The sequence below is a fragment of the Salmo trutta genome, chromosome 17 (genome assembly GCF_901001165.1).
Source record: "Salmo trutta chromosome 17, fSalTru1.1, whole genome shotgun sequence".
NCBI lineage: Eukaryota > Metazoa > Chordata > Actinopteri > Salmoniformes > Salmonidae > Salmo > Salmo trutta.
The window spans coordinates 29399062-29415901 of NC_042973.1; the positions used below are offsets into that span (position 1 = coordinate 29399062).

The 16840-nt window shown below is 42.2% G+C and overlaps 1 protein-coding gene across 1 annotated transcript in view; it reads right to left on the reverse strand.

The window, feature by feature from the left end:
• Nucleotides 1-16840, reverse strand: part of LOC115151994 (nuclear receptor ROR-alpha A-like) — a 254716-nt gene that overhangs the window by 165882 nt on the left and 71994 nt on the right. Inside the window, exon 2 of the mRNA XM_029696403.1 lies at nucleotides 8512-8532. Coding sequence (XP_029552263.1) covers nucleotides 8512-8532 — 21 coding nt within the window. The remainder of the gene's footprint in view (nucleotides 1-8511; nucleotides 8533-16840) is intronic.

Sequence of the window (16840 nt, forward strand, 5' to 3'; positions counted from 1 at the left end):
GATGACAAATAGGCACATAACTTGCACCATATCATTTTGAAGTTTCTGAGCTCATAATCTATTGATACAAAAACCCAATAATGTAGGAATTAAACACACACCACAGGCAAGGAATGATGTTATTGTTCACTAAAGTAAAGCTATACTAGTATAAGTTATAGATAGCCATGTAAAATAACACTATCGGTACATCATCATTATTGAACAATCAATATCAAATTCTGTGCTAATGCAAGGAGAGACTTGCATTATTACAGTATATCTGTTTCACATCCGTAATGAGACATGATTAAAACACATTGAAATAGGCATTGCAGATCCATACGTTTTTTGGGGTCTAGCTGGCTGGGTGTAAACGTGGCTAACTAGTAGAGGCTGAGTTAATCCTTTTATCTAGATCCCTGCTGCAGGGGATCCCAAATGCTCCCTGATTAAAAAGGGAAATGTGGGCAACCAACAGTTTAAGAATGATTGTCTCTAAACAGATAAAGGCGGAACGTCTTGTTGCTATGGCAGTGCATATGGAATGACTTGCCAGTGCCACACTGTTCTCCCTGTCTAATATATTCACATTATTTATGAAATATTTCATAAGTACTGTAGCATAGCAAACGCTAAATATAAAATCCCAGGGAGATGTTCTTCCCTTTTTGCAGCTAGAGTCATGGAATGGCACACAGTGCTCATGTTGTGCAACATCTCCTGTGGAAAAATGCTGGTGTTTGTTCACAAGCTACACTGCTTTCATTTCTTCATCCTCCTTCTCCTCCTCAACAAGGGAAAGCCCTCCACACTGCCAAATAGAACCAGCGAACAAAAGAGGCGATTTGATCTGTTCATGTGGGAAATCAGATCGCCGTCTGCGTCTGAGATGTATCCAATGCGCTCCAGGATACTGTTATGCAACGGCCACAAATGAAAATTACTGTATAATATCATATAGAAATGCAGAGAGGACGGCTTACGTATATAAGGAATAGAAACATGTCAATTGTTCCTGCGATAAATCAGAACTATCCAACAGTGAGAGTGGGCATAGCATATACTGTAGCAACCAAGTAAAAGAAATGCAAAAATGTACTACTATTCAGGATGTGTGTATTAGCGTAACTGTCTCCTGCAAAGCACACACAGTGAGGTACAGCAGAGGAGACATTCCCCTCTCTCCCTATCTGGTGTGACGGGGCAGGACAACTGCATGGCCATTTCTCCTGTCAATACTCTCCCAACATCCATTTTCACCTGGCTGACACCTTTTACTGGTCAAGGGATGAATAAATCACACTTAGTGTTCTCCCCTGGTACTTTGACAACAAAAAAAAGAATCTCAACATGAAGAAGGACTGCAGTGTTTCCCTGTCATCACTGCCCCTGAGGTACGGTGAAAAATTACCGCCCATAAAATAACATTTTTCAAAGAGCCTTATTGCCCTTTTAATCTATCTGCCACAATGGACGGCTTCAGGGATGCATTTCACTTCATCTGAAGACAAACAATCTTTCAAAGGGCTTAATAACAGTTACACAAATTAGCTTCATTAATTAGCTGCTAATGGAATAATAGCTCTGCCACCTTGTGCATCTCAACAACAGGAAAGGTGTGGGGCTGGAATAAAATATACACTTGTCTCTGAACTTCATTAGTGCACTAACAGAATGCTAAAGAATACACACATCTAGAATTTAAATATGCTGATTGCATTCTCTCGGTTTTTAGTTATCCATTTAAAAAATAAAATATTTTTTGCACATGCAGCGACACAAAAAGTATTCTACAAACAAGGAAGGCCATCACAAAGTGATGTAAATTACGTGGTATACTAACAATATTAATTTCCTAATACAATAGTGGACTGACACTTCTAACAAATGAGATGACTAAATCTTAGATGTATAAAATGTATTCATAAAATGAACAATCCTCACACTAACAGCCCCCCCAAAAATAATATATATATATATATATATATATATATATATATATATATAAATATATATAATGTGTATATATATATATACATATATATTATCAAAGAAACTTCACTGATAAAACTGATAAATAGAGATGGATTCAGTAGAGAAAATAGTAGTTAATGAATGATGAATTAGAGACTAGGCGAAGCATCATAAATTCTGACAACACAGTGTTGTCTAGCCGATGATAAACAGCACTCCTGGATCCGATCTGCCTGTGCCTGCATGTATCTTTCAGAAGCTCCCTGCCACTTTATCTTTTCCATCCTGCTAGATTACACCTCCAGGGTTCAGGTGTGAATCCATCATTGCTATTATTACCTGAAGTCACAAGATGCATCTATCACGGCTAAGGTTACCATAACCTCAATATTAGCAGAGAAAAGCCCCTCTAATAAACAGCAGAAAGGATGGCCCGGGTGGTGGGATTTCATCTTCCTTTCACTTTTAATAAGGTACTCAGAGGAATAAAGATTACAGGCCATATTTAGAATGCAGAACAAATCAGCCTTTTCTTCCCCATCCCTCCTCATTGTGGTTAGTCATTAGGATCTTAGGTTGGGGGTTCTGGTGGAGAGAGGCGTTCCCTGGTTCAACAGCTAACCAGCCTCGCTGCCTGTCTGTCTGCCTGCCTGCCTGCCTGCCTGCCGGGCTCTGTTCTGTTCCTGCTACAATATTGTATCGCCTGCAGCGTCTCTTAATAAGGCTGGATGTATGGAAACGCAGTGGTGTGGCTCATCATGCCCAGCTGGACCAGTGGCAATCACAGTGCTGTAAACTGTGAGGGCCTGACTGGTTCAAGGCCTGAGGACAGTGGTGTTTTAATGATCATCCGCAACTTTAATAATCCATTACACAATAAAGTTGGTAAAAACCAAATGCAGAGACATGGGGGCATTAGGCTAAAATGGCTAAGCTTTCTTTGAGGATTAAGAGAATTTGGTCAAATAGGAATCTCAGAGTGCATCAGTGCAGGAGTTGACACAAGGACATGTTTACACACAGCACCCCGTGACATGAATCATTCATTATCATTCAAATGAATATCAACAGCCAAATAAATTACCATCACTGCAGCCGGTCTCCATAATATACCTCCAATTACACTATGATCAGAGCATCAACTCTGATAATAGATTCAAAGTAATTAAGTTTGAATATATTCAAAGGACTTTTCACTTTGAAAACCAGTCTTGTTATTCCCCTGAACACCCAACAACAACACTCATTACAGTGGCTTGAAAACCAGAAGTGGAGAGACCATATAAATATTTATTCAGGAATGATTTGATGCACTAAATAAATAATCCCTTGTTAAATAAATGACACCCTAAATAAAACTTTAAAAACAGGATCTGGGGAAATTAAGATGAGATGAATCAGACAGGGAAGGATTCCGGCGAGAGGAGAAAATATCAGCTATATCTCCACCCCATTTGAATTTCTAATGGCAGACATGCAAACGCGACGTGCTAATTAAAGCACAGCGACCAATTAGATGAGCTTTAGCTGCACCTTTAGGGGGAGGTACCGTGGCAGAGCCTCAGAGGGGGATATGGATATCTGTTCAGTAGGTGGAGCAGAAGAGAGAAGCTACCAAAAACAATCCTCAGATGCCGCTACTTCTGCCTAACGGGTAAAAGGTTAGCAGTTAACGGTTCAATGTTGGATAAACATGACCCCTTTCCACAGTGCCATCCATGTGCTAGTGTCTCACTGAGGATGTGGGGCAGCAGAGGACATCCAATACATATTCAGCAGTAATTCTAATCCACTAGCATTATAGTATCTCCTATAGACAGCCAGGCTGTTGCTTCAGCGTGGAACTATTAGTCTATATCAAACTAAAGATTGGGACATGCATTACAAATAAAATATACATAGCAAAAGTCTGGGCGATGTTCTCATAAAAAAGAAATATAGATGTTCCTATATAATACCTGTCTGCTGTGTGTCCTAAACCTGTCCTCTACTGACAGCACAGGACATAAGGGTGGTCCTATAGGTTCACCCCACACAGCACAGGAAAGAGGTAATCCTAGGTCTGGCCTGGGCCCATTCTCCTTCCTGTCGGTCTGCCTCTCTCTGCTCTCTGGAGAGCCTTTATGCTGCCTGAGCCTGCCTTATCACACACTGTGAGACAGGAACAAGGCTTTTGTGATGGCCATGATTAGTCTTTTGTGTTCCCAGGTAGAAATAAGATGAACTTCTACAGGCAGTCATTGTGTTCCTATCTTCAGAACACTCAAAGAAAGATGTTGCGTTTTGAGGGGGTGAAATGAAGCCTGCGGGGCCTTGGCAGGCCTTGCTCTGTGGGGAAATACATGGTGAAAACACAATGGGAACAATCTTGTCCTTCAGTTTTCTTTGTACTCCATTGAACCTTAGTCAGTCCTGCCTATTTAGACTTTTTGAACAGAGCAGTATTTTCTTGCTATACGGTCTCTGCTTTTCTCTTTTTCGGTGGGTTTCTGAGAAAGACCCAAAGGCTGATGAGAGAGACGACAGCAGCCACTTTGCCAGAGTCTGCCAGACCCTCCGGGTGTATCAGCCCCATCCCTCAAAGTGTTCCATATGCAAATAAAGTTTGGGATGACAGCTTTCAGATGTGATAATTATGTATTTATTTGTAAGCTGTCACTTCTCTTAATGCTCAGGGACATCACAATAAGTTCAAATAGAAGCATCAGAGAGGATCACATTTGCTAGAGTACCACAGATTCAAAGAACACGCGAAACCCATGACACTGAAGGTCTGTCAATAACCAGTCATTTAGACAGCAATGTGCTGCTGAGACCCTCACTGCATACAGCCTGGTTTGAAATTTGCCGCTAAATATATTCAGATTTTCCCAATTTCCCGAGTTATTCCAACATTTACAGTTGTATGAGCGGGTGACATGTTAACAAAGACAGAGAACCCATTTCCATCCCCATCTCTCCCTCCCAAATGGACTGTCTAGTACAGTATTATTCTTATTCTGTTTGATTAACAAATACAGGAATATCTGTTTACATGTTCACATTGTGGGAAGGGCATTGTGCTTTAGTAGTTGAAGCACACCTCCCTGACATCTTTGTAGAACTATCCTGTCTTTTTAGAACTATCCTGTCTGGCATACAGTGAGGGAAAAAAGAATTTGATCCCCTGCTGATTTTGTACGTTTGCCCACTGAAAAATAAATGATCAGTCTATCATTTTAATGGTAGGTTTTTTTGAACAGTGAGAGACAGAATAACAACAAAAAAATCCTGAAAAACGCATGTCAAAAATGTTATAAATTGATTTGCATTTTAATGAGGGAAATAAGTATTTGACCCCTCTGCAAAATATGACTTAGTACTTGGTGGCAAAACTCTTGTTGGCAATCACAGAGGTCAGACGTTTCTTGTAGTTGGCCACCAGGTTTGCACACATCTCAGGAGGCATTTTGTCCCACTCCTCTTTGCAGATCTTCTCCAAGTCATTAAGGTTTCGAGGCTGACGTTTGGCAACTCGAACCTTCAGCTCCCTCCACAGATTTTCTATGGGATTAAGGTCTGGAGACTGGCTAGGCCACTCCAGGATCTTAACGTGCTTCTTCTTGAGCCATTCCTTTGTTGCCAAGGCCGTGTGTTTTGGGTCATTGTCATGCTTGAATACCCATCCACGACCCATTTTCAATGCCCTGGCTGATGGAAGGAGGTTCTCACCCAAGATTTGACGGTGCATGGCCCCGTCCATCGTCCCTTTGATGTGGTGAAGTTGTCCTGTCCCCTTAGCAGAAAAACACCCCCAAAGCATGTTTCCACCTCCATGTTTGATGGTGGGGACGGTGTTCTTGGGGTCATAGGCAGCATTCCTCCTCCTCCAAACACAACGAGTTGAGTTGATGCCAAAGAGCTCCATTTTGGTCTCATCTGACCACAACACTTTCACCCAGTTGTCCTCTGAATCATTCAGATGTTCATTGGCAAACTTCAGATGGGCATATATATATGTGCTTTCTTGAGCAGGGGGACCTTGCGGGTGCTGCAGGATTTCAGTCCTTCACGGCGTAGTGTGTTACCAATTGTTTTCTTGGTGACTATGGTCCCAGCTGCCTTGAGATCATTGACAAGATCCTCCCGTGTAGTTCTGGGCTGATTCCTCACCGTTCTCATGATCATGTATGGAGCCCCATGTATGGAGCCCCAGGCCGAGGGAGATTGACAGTTCTTTTGTGTTTCTTCCATTTGCGAATAATCGCACCAACTGTTGTCACCTTCTCACCAAGCTGCTTGGCGATGGTCTTGTAGCCCATTCCAGCCTTGTGTAGGTCTACAATCTTGTCCCTGACATCCTTGGAGAGCTCTTTGGTCTTGGCCATGGTGGAGAGTTTGGAATCTGATTGATTGATTGATTGCTTCTGTGGACAGGTCTTTTATACAGGTAACAAACTGAGATTAGGAGCACTCCCTTTAAGAGTGTGCTCCTAATCTCAGCTCGTTACCTGTATAAAAGACACCTGGGAGCCAGAAATCTTTCTGATTGAGAGGGGGTCAAATACTTATTTGCCTCATTAAAATGCAAATCAATTTATAACATTTTTGACATGCGTTTTTCTGGATTTTTTTGTTGTTATTCTGTCTCCCACTGTTCAAATAAACCTACCATTAAAATTATAGACTGATCATTTCTTTGTCAGTGGGCAAATGTACAAAATCAGCAGGGGATCAAATACTTTTTTCCCTCACTGTATATGGCTGCTAATCAGTCTCACTATGGAAGAATATCATTGAACGAACAAGAGGACAAATTATTACTGACAGTACACAAAAGGTGGGAGAAGAGCAACTACTTGAGACCTGATATCCCACTGGGCACACACTGGTTGAATCAACATTGCTTTCATGAAATTCCAATGAAATTACCTTACACCAGTGTGGAATAGACGTTGAATTGATGTCTGTGCCTAGTGGGATGTAAATTTAAAAGGACAACAAAACACCTTGTAGTGATGAGAGGAGAGCTATTGTTCCATGTCGAGTGGCACTCCTCTCCACAGAAATAAGTGGGAAGTAGAGAGCGAGCAACAGAAAGAGAGAGAAGCACAATCACCAGATGGTGCCGCAAAGTATTGGCAAAGTATTATGGGTTGCACCTCCATCACTCCATCAGTTGCGTCATGGCCATTGTTATCAACGTGTCACAGACGCCACAGTGCTCACGTCTGAGTCACTGGTACCACATTAACTCAAAATAAAGTTATTTACCCAGTCAGATATAGCGTAGTGGAAAGAAGGATTTAGGCAATAAATTGTTTGCTATCCCTTTTCCTTGATATGTTCACAGCTGTGGCTGCAGGGGAGGCCAGGGCACTGTGCCTACTGCCTACCTGAGGCCGTCTAGACTAGACAGTTCATGCAGCTTTAGTATTCTGATCACAGAGTTCTGATCACAGAGTTCTGATCACAGAGTTCTGATCACAGAGTTCTGATCATGGAATTCCGATCGCATTATGCATCTACATCTACATTTAAATGTGTCTACCGTGTCCTCACTGTGTCTGGATTCCCTTTCCCCAATGCCAGTATGCATTCTACAAACGGCAGAGTAGGCAAAGTATTACAATAACACAACAACAACTGATGGCAGTAGCTAACTAGCCAGATAACCTCTGTAGCTAGTCAGCATGCTAGCAAGCAATGCTAAAGGGATTGCAAACGTGTTAGCATAACTTTAACCAAAAATGTGTTTCTTTTTTTTATTAGCTAGGAGGCCAGCAAACACATTCCTCACACGCTAGGAACGCATTTCCCACAACATTCTAATGAAAAGGTGACTCTTGGTCCCAAAACAGGTTTTCTGGAGACTTGTGGGTGGAGTGCTGATGACGTTGCCCTCTGTATGCGCTTCGGTAGCCTGGTTGCTTCCAGACTGAGGAGAAATCCGCACATTATGCATCCCTGACCACCTCCTAAAGTGGTCAGCCAGATCTGAACTCAATCTGACCACAATGCGATTTTCGTGCGTCTAGACCTGTCTTTTCAATGCGATCTTCGTATTCTGATAGCAGGAGTCGTATGTAAGTGTCAAGTGTAGACACAACCTGAGACTGCCTGCCTGCCATGGCATCTCATCGCAGGCTCCCTCTCTGATGGAACTAAATGGCTGTGCCTGGAGAATGCTATCTCCTGCCTGCTCAATTCTCAAACATTGGCCTGTCCTCTTCCAGGAGAGTTCTCTGTCACTGTATAACTGCACATTAAGGGATAATAAAACTATGAAATCTACCCATCCATCTTGATTTGCCTGTGTTAGCGGGTGGCCAGTATTAGAACAAAATACCTGCCACTCAGTGGAAGAACACTGGAACTGTAGCTCTGCTCTGTGTGACTGCCTGGCAACAGCAGCAAGGGAACAGACTGCCTAACCAAATACCAAATGGAGGAATATGAAGTCTTTTTCCTAATTTTCTTTTACATAAATATGGTAATTTGGTGATTTTGTTAGAGACTAATACAGTTATTTTTTTATACAGACTGACACACAGTTAGAATATGTAGTACACTTACCTTGCTTGTTTGTGAGTCCACCTACACAGAAGTACATATTTGATGTTAATGTTATGAGTGTACATAATGTTACAAATGTACATTTAGAAAGTGAGTAGTTCTGATTCCATACATCTCTTTTTCAGTAACTAAATGAGTGCTGACTTATGAGACGGGTAATACGACACTTACCTTTAGTACATGACGAGGTTCAGAAAGCAGGGAGGCACAGCACACAACATCACAGAGAGAAAAAAAGAGAGAAATGAAAACACGTTAATAATTTGGACAATGCAAGCAAACTATTATTTTACATTGCCTTCCTAACAATCTATTTCTGTGACTGACTGAACATATGATAAAAAGACACAATAGACTTGGCTCTAGTAGTGGGTCTGTTTGGGACGAAGAGACAACCGTTGCCGTGAAAAAAGCACAACACTTAAAAAGAACAGCATCATTTGTTTTGCAGATACTTAACAGAATAGGCCTATATGCTTCACTAAAACTCAGTCAAGCAGTCTTCCTCTGACTCAGACACACACACACTAAAGGGGTAGCTCTCACAGTAATACCAAGGTCCTATTTTACAGTGACAGTTGTGCTGCCTCAAAGCACACTCACTCTACTTCCAGCACAGCAGATAGCATCTGATGAGTAGTGCGATTTAATTGAAGTGTAGATTACTATCGCTTGTGAGCTTGCAGGATCAAAATAATTTTAAAAAGCATGGAGGGAGAAGATAGGAATGTTAGTGGTCCACTGTGGTACAGTAGCAGTCCAGACTGAAAAACAATATCTAAAAGCCTCTCTGGAAGACACCCTGGTGCTTAGAAAGAGAATGGCCCCCACCGCAGCCCAGCTGTGGGTGAGTCATGTGTGACAGACAGGTCCAGACATGTCCCTCTCTCTCAGAGACACTGAGGGCTGAGTGTTGAGAGACATAAAGTGTTAGAGGACATGGACGTCACTGAGAGCTGACTGGCAGCTGTGACAGGATTGAGATGAGCCTAAGCACTTACAGTTCAAGGACATGGACACACGTTGGGACGTAGAGTCTGACAAAATCTATTGACACAAACTAACAAGTTCCTGCTCTGGTCCTGTGGATCAGAACTCAGCTAGTCGTGATGGGACATGTCTACAGTAGTATACACTAGAAATCTGCAATTATGCAGAGATAGTCCTACAACTCTGAACGTAATTAGTCTATTCCTGCAGCATGAACACTGACCTAGTGTAACAAACCCTTGGTGAAGAAATAATGCTAAAGCCAATCACCGGAAACAGAGAGGGAATCGATGAGAGAATGAGAGCGATAGAGAAAGATAGATAGAGCACAATGATCAGGTTGACAGAGCACCAAAAAATGAGAAAATGATCAGGTTGACATGTCTGTCAGTGCTCTCAGGAAGGAAGGACTCGTTACTGCACCTCGTGGGCACCCAGTCCAGTCAGCCTTCGAAACGAGCATCGCTAATCCATTTGTTAATCAAGTGTGTTTCTGAGCTCATATCTGAAGTGCCCCTTTTCTCCTTGGGAGATTCTAACCTTTGTTCGGAGATTGTAGAGATATCAAAAGAGGGGGCATTTTATTTTATAGGCATGCTTGTAGCACATCCTACATTTGTGTACACCAGCTCATAATGCAATGTCACATCATGGAATGAATAAGCCTACTGAATTAATGTCATAGAAAACATTCATGTAATTGCAAAAATATCTTGCAGCTATGTTCTTCTTGATTCCGTGGTCTAAAATATGAACAGTGCATTCAGTCCTTTACAATACAAACCACAAGATGATTAAAGCACTCCATGGACTAAAATAATACACAGGAGGAGATTAAAATAAGAAACCCTTTCAGGTTTTGAAGGAGGGAGCTTATATGTGAGAGGGGCTGGGCTGGGTGGGGGCCGCCTTTTCATGGTTGTCTCCCTCGTTTTCCTGCCCGCCCCTGACAAGTGTGTTCTCTCACTCTTCTCCCCAGCAAACAGGAAACAGACAGACAGACGTGAGAATAGGACACCACCTCTTCTCTCCCTTCTCCTCCCAGCCCTGTGGGCCGCTGCTAGGCAGTGCCATGGAGGCCTCGCGCAGTCCAGCTCCCCCACTGTGCCTACAACTCTCCTTTTCAGTTCAATTAATGAGCCATAAATAACCCAATGAAGGTGTCAACAGAGTGCAATTTATCATGGCTTTCACCACTGCACTTCATGTGAGGAGAATGCTCATCCTGCAGCCAAACGCTCGCCCAAATAGAGACAACATTGTAATAAAAATATTTAGAAAGTAAAGTCAAACACTCCAACCTCGAATTTATCTTGAGCAGGGTGATCTTCACAGGTGCGTTGATTTGACAAGTACGTTGGGAATCGTGGGCCTGCTCCATTTGTTAGGGTATCACGGACAGACTGGCAATACATTTGGTTAAGAGCGAAAGACAACATACTCACTAGGCTTCTGTGGGGCTGCCAAGACACTTCTTTCTGTCTGTTAAAGACACTTCTTTCTGTCTGGGACTACTCTGAGCCTGCATTGCAGATCACCAAGGCAGCCATGGTCTCTCCAAAAAATTGGAATGCAAGTAATGGTGAATTTCTGTTCAGTCCTATGGAGTTGGTCTAAGCAGCAGGAACAATTGCTTTATCAGTGTGTCCCACAAATGTCACTTTGAGTCAACTACATGGCGGAAACATATACAGTTCTGAATAATATACAGTAGCCTGTGAATTGAATGGCTGCTAGAAGCAAGCTGAAACCAGAGGTAGTATGGTGTAGTGCTTCAGAGAAAATAGGAAAACTCGTTGAATAATATATGACAGCTTGGGTTTTTGAATCCAACATTAAAAGTGATGACGTGAGTACAAACTCTGCTTCATCTTAGACCCCCAAATCAAAACCTAAGGCTTACAAGCAATGTTAAACAGCCTATCTTCACAGTGAGATCATTTCCTGGGAAAAGTAAGCAGTGGCTTCTGAATACATGTGAATACAAGAATTTTCAGCCTTGAAGCTAAGCCGGAACTTGAGTGCATACGAATCCTGCTAAACCAATTTATGGTTCCTGTTAACCCACTCATCTTCGGAGAGGATTGTTTTTCTAAATAATACAAGCAAACAGCCCACACAGACGCTTTGACAAAGACTAAGAGATTGGCACTTGAATCTGAGGGCTTTTTCTTACACATCACAAACACACTCTTCAACTCACAGATCTTGCGTAGCATCACCAATACGGGAAACCTTTGTCTCAGTATCAAGTGAATCCCCCAATCTGAACGCCTCTGTGCACCGAACACTTTGATGGTTTGTAATACATGATTAAGTTCAGCAGAATATAGAGTGGTTAGTGTATTCAGAATTTAAAGCACAATAACAGAGAACTAGGCTATATCAAAGCAATTACAATATTAACAGACTATCACCAAAGGGACATTAAGCACTACTATCTTACTGAAAAAAACAACATTTCTACTATTTCACAAGGCACCCCGCAATGATATAAATTTCCACAAACCATAATCAGTCTGGGTTACAGACATGGCTAGAGAGCCGAGATAAATGACATTTCCAAAATCACGCTGACATTTTCCCTTATCGAGCGCCAGGCACTGGCATGGCAAGAGCAGGCTTGTCAGTCAGTGGCAGACAGGCCTCACACCTTATCACAAGGGCACTCAGCATCTCTGGAGCTAGGGCTTGGGCTTGTGGCTGGTGCTGGAGGAAAAGGGGAAGAGGATGGGGCTGATGCTAGAGCCCCCATCGCTACTCTCTCATCTCCTCCTACAAGACTGCTCCTCCAGCCAGCCAGTCTCCCTCAGAAGCTAAATGTAATACTTAAGGTTGATAATGACGCTCTTCATTAAATAGTGATTCCAAATAAGGATGTGGGGTACATAAATAAGGAAATAGAAGAGAGGTTAAAATTCTGACATTTTGAGTGGGTTTTGGGTGAGGGATAGGGAGCGAGAACAAATTTCTGGACCATGGGATCAAAACAACTGGTCGCGCAGACAGAGAGAGGGGCTGTTTACACGCTACTACATTACGTGTCAGAAGTATAGACCAGTGTTTCCCAACCAGCTGACAAGTTGAATCAGGTATGCTTGTCCAGGGTTACAATACAAATGTGTACTGTTTGGATAATCGAGGACCAGGGTTGGGAAACACTGGTATAGACTGATGATGATGTTGAGGAGCTGAGTACAGAGCTTCAATACAAGGAGCAGTAGGGATGGGGGCAGAGGTTATTGTGGCCATTCTCACTTCAACTCTAAAGAAAGTTATTTGGTACACTGAAAATACAGTACCAGTCAAAAGTTTGGACACACCTACTCATTCAAGAGTTTTTCTTGATTTGTCCTATTTTCTACATTGTAGAAAAATAGTGAAGATATCAAAACTAGTAAATAATACATCATGTAGTAACCAAAAAAGTGTTAAACATATCAAAATAGATTCTATGTCTTATATTCTTCAAAGTAATCACCCTTTGCCTCGATGATAGCTTTGCACACTCTTGCCATTCCCTCAACCAGCTTCATGAGGAATGCCAACAGTCTTGAAGGAGTTCCCGCATATGCTGAGCACTTGTTGGCTGTTTTTCCTTCACTCTGCGGTCCAACTCATCCCAAACCATCTCAATTGGGTTGAGGTCAGGTGATTGTGGAGGCCAGGTCATCTGATGCAGCACTCCATCACTCTCCTTCTTGGTCAAATAGCCCTTACACAGCCTGAAGGTGTGTTGGGTCATTGTTCTGTTGAAAAACAAATGATAGTCCCACTAAGTGCAAACCAGATGGGATACCATATCGCTGCAGAATGCTGTGGTAGCCATGCTGGTTAAGTGTGCCTTGAATTCTAAATAAATATTTGACAGCGTCACAATCAAAGCACCCCCACACCATCACACCTCCTCCTCCAAGCTTCATGTTGGGAACCACAAATGCGGAGATCATCCGTTCACCTACTCTGCGTCTCACAAAGACACAGCTGTTGGAACCAAAAATCTCAAATTTGGACTCATCAGAACAAAAGGACAGATTTCCACTGGTCTGATGTCCTTTGCTCATGTTTCTTGGCCCAAGCAATTATTTTCTTATTATTGGTGTCCTTTAGTAGTGGTTTCATTGCAGCAATTTGACTAGGCCTGATTCATGCAGTCTCCTCTCAACAGTTGATTTTGAGATGTGTCTGCTAAATAAACTCTGTGAAGCATTTATTTGGGCTGCAATCTGAGGTGCAGTTAACTCTAATGAACTTATCCTCTGCAGCAGAGGTAACTCTGGGTCTTCCTTTCCTGTGGCGGTTCTCATGAGAGCAAGTTTCATCATAGCGCTTGATTGTTGTTTTTTTTCTGCACTTGAACAAACTTTCAAAGTTCCTGAAATGTTCCGGATTGACTGACCTTCATGTCTTAAAGTAATGATGGACTGTCGTTTCTCTTTGCTTATTTGAGCTGTTATTTCCATAATATGGACTTGGTCTTTTACCAAATAGGGCTATCTTCTGTATACCACCCCTACCTTGTCACAACACAACTGATTGGCTAAAAACGCATTAAGAAGGAAATAAATTCTACAAATTAATTTTAAACAAGGCACACCTCTTAATTGAAATGCATTCCAGGTGACTATCTCATGAAGCTGGTTGAGAGAATGACAAGTGTGCAAAGCTGTCATCAAGGCAAAGGGTGGCTACTTTAAAGAATCTCAAATATAAAATATATTTTGATTTGTTTAACACTTTTGGTTACTATATGATTGCATATGTGCTTTTTCATAATTTTGATGTTTTCACTATTATTTTATAATCTAGAAAATAGTAAAAATAAAGAAAAACCATGGAATGAGTGGGTGTGTCCAAACTTTTGACTGGTACTGTATTTGTCAGTCAACATTCTAATTACATCATATAGATGTGTTCCTGTATATCCAGATAGTGGTGATAACCATGATAACAGACTAAGAACTCTGTTCGAGCAGCTGGCTCAGTTTTGCTATATCCGCATTCAACACCGTAGTGCCCTCCAAGCTCACCAAGTTAAGGACCCTGGGACTGAACACCTCCCTCTGCAACTGGATCCTGGACTTCATGACAGGACACTCCCAGGTGGTAAGGGTAGGCAACAACACAGGGGGCCTCTCGGGGGTGTGTATTTAGTCCCCTCCTGTACTCCCTGTTCACCCACGCTGCGTGGCCGCTTATGACTCCATCACCATCATTAAGTTTTCAGACGACGGTAGTAGGCTTGAACACCAGCGACGATGAGACGGCCTATACGGAGGTCAGAGACCTGGCAGTGTGGTGCCAGGACAACAACCTCTCCGTCAACGTCAGCTAGACAAAGGAGCTGATTCTGGACTTCAGGAAACAGAGGGCCGAGAGCGTCACGTTCCTCGGTGTCCACATCACTAAGCATCTATAATGGTCCACACACACCAATATAGCCATGAAGAGGGCACGACAATGTCTCTCCCCTCTCAAGAGGCTGAAAAGAGTTGGCATGGGCCCTCAGATCCTCAAAAAGTTCTACAGCTGCACCATTGAGAGCATCTAGACTGGCTGCATCACCAGTTGGTATGGCAACTGCTTGGCATCCGACCGCAAAGTACTACAAAGTGTGGTGCATACGGCCCAGTATATCACTGGGGCCGAGCTCCCTGTCATCCAGGATCTCTATACCAGGTGGTGTCAGAGGAAGGATCTAAAATGATGAAAGACTTCAGCCACCCAAGTCATAGACTGTTCTCTCTGCTACCGCACGGCAAGCAGTACAGATGCACCAAGTCTGGAACCAACAGGACCCCGAACAGCTTCTACCCCCAAGCCGTAAGACTGCTAAATAGTTTGTTAAATTTACATTTACTTTTGATACTTTAGTATATGTAAAACCAAATACTTTTAGATTTTTGCTCAAGTAATATTTTACTGGGTGACTTTCACTTTTACTTGAGTCATTTTCTATTAAGGTATCTTTACTTTTACTCAAGTATGACAATTGGGTACTTTTTCCACCACTGCCACGAACAAGTAGCAGCGTGGGGTGATGTTTTCCGGGAGAAAAAGAAACAGGGATTGTGTGTGGGGCTCTTGGCGGACGCGTTGTGGGGGTGAGACAATGTGTGGGTGAGTACAGAAGCATTGGCAGCTCATGTTTGAGTCAGAGGACCACATCCTCCTAAGCCTCTCTGAGTCACAGCAGAGTCCATAGAGTAGAGCTTCAGACATGGCTTTCTACTGAAAGGCATCCTTTCCCACATCAAAAGCATCAGTTCAGAAACGTTGGGTTAAAACATGCATGAAATGAACGATTAATCGAATAATTGGGTGTTTATACTAGCAATACGTATGATTAACATTTGGTGTGATGAAGAACATCAGTTACGATGAACAATCAACTCCATTATAAGAGACTCACACTTTTAAGATACTTTTTCCACTAGCGATAGCAACACTGTCTCACACTTGTAGCTATGCTGGGAGGTGATGGATGACTTAACAAGATATAAATTATATAACAGCGGGTAAACTCAATACACTCATTAGTTTCCAATGTTTTTATTTTTCCCCAGGAGTAGCTTAGCTAATTGATGCCTCCCTCTTCCGTCGCTTTGTTTTCGCCCAACAGAAACAGTGAGATAAATTCACGCTTGACTGCCAGACTGGCACACAAAACGACACCACTGTGCTCGCCATAACAACACTGATCAAATTGAAACCTGGGTACAGTTTCATTTCTAATTTCAGGATTTTATTTGATGGACATAGTAATATTTTCACAAGTCCATGCTTTTTCTGTTTAAATGAATATTTATTTTTGAAATGTAACACATGATTTTAACTGCCACCCCATTGTGAAATCGACTGGGTAAGATACTAGTATAAAAAGCTCTCGTTTGCCTATTTATTGAAAAACTGGGTGCCATTCTTTTTAACATTAACTCAAGTATGTCAGCAATCCAGACAGTTCATACAACGTGCTGAGAGAGACACGGAACTCTACAGAGAGACAAACAGAATGGAGGAATGACTGTCATGTAAGAGACTAGCTGAATGGATTACATAAGTGATTTCTCATGGAAAGATGGAAATTCCAATGGACAGAATTTAAAAAATGACATACAATTTCACTCATAGGGTACAAATCACACCGAACTATGACAATGTTTGCATGATACAAGTTGTGTTGTGTGTGAAACTTGCTGACGTCTAGTTACGATAGGATAGCTCTTTAACGTAATATCTCAGGAATGGTCAAATATTTACAGCACAGCCACGACATGAGACAACAGTCCCTCAAGCAGCAGATTTAATTTCATAGAGTATGATAACTTGCTGTTTTACG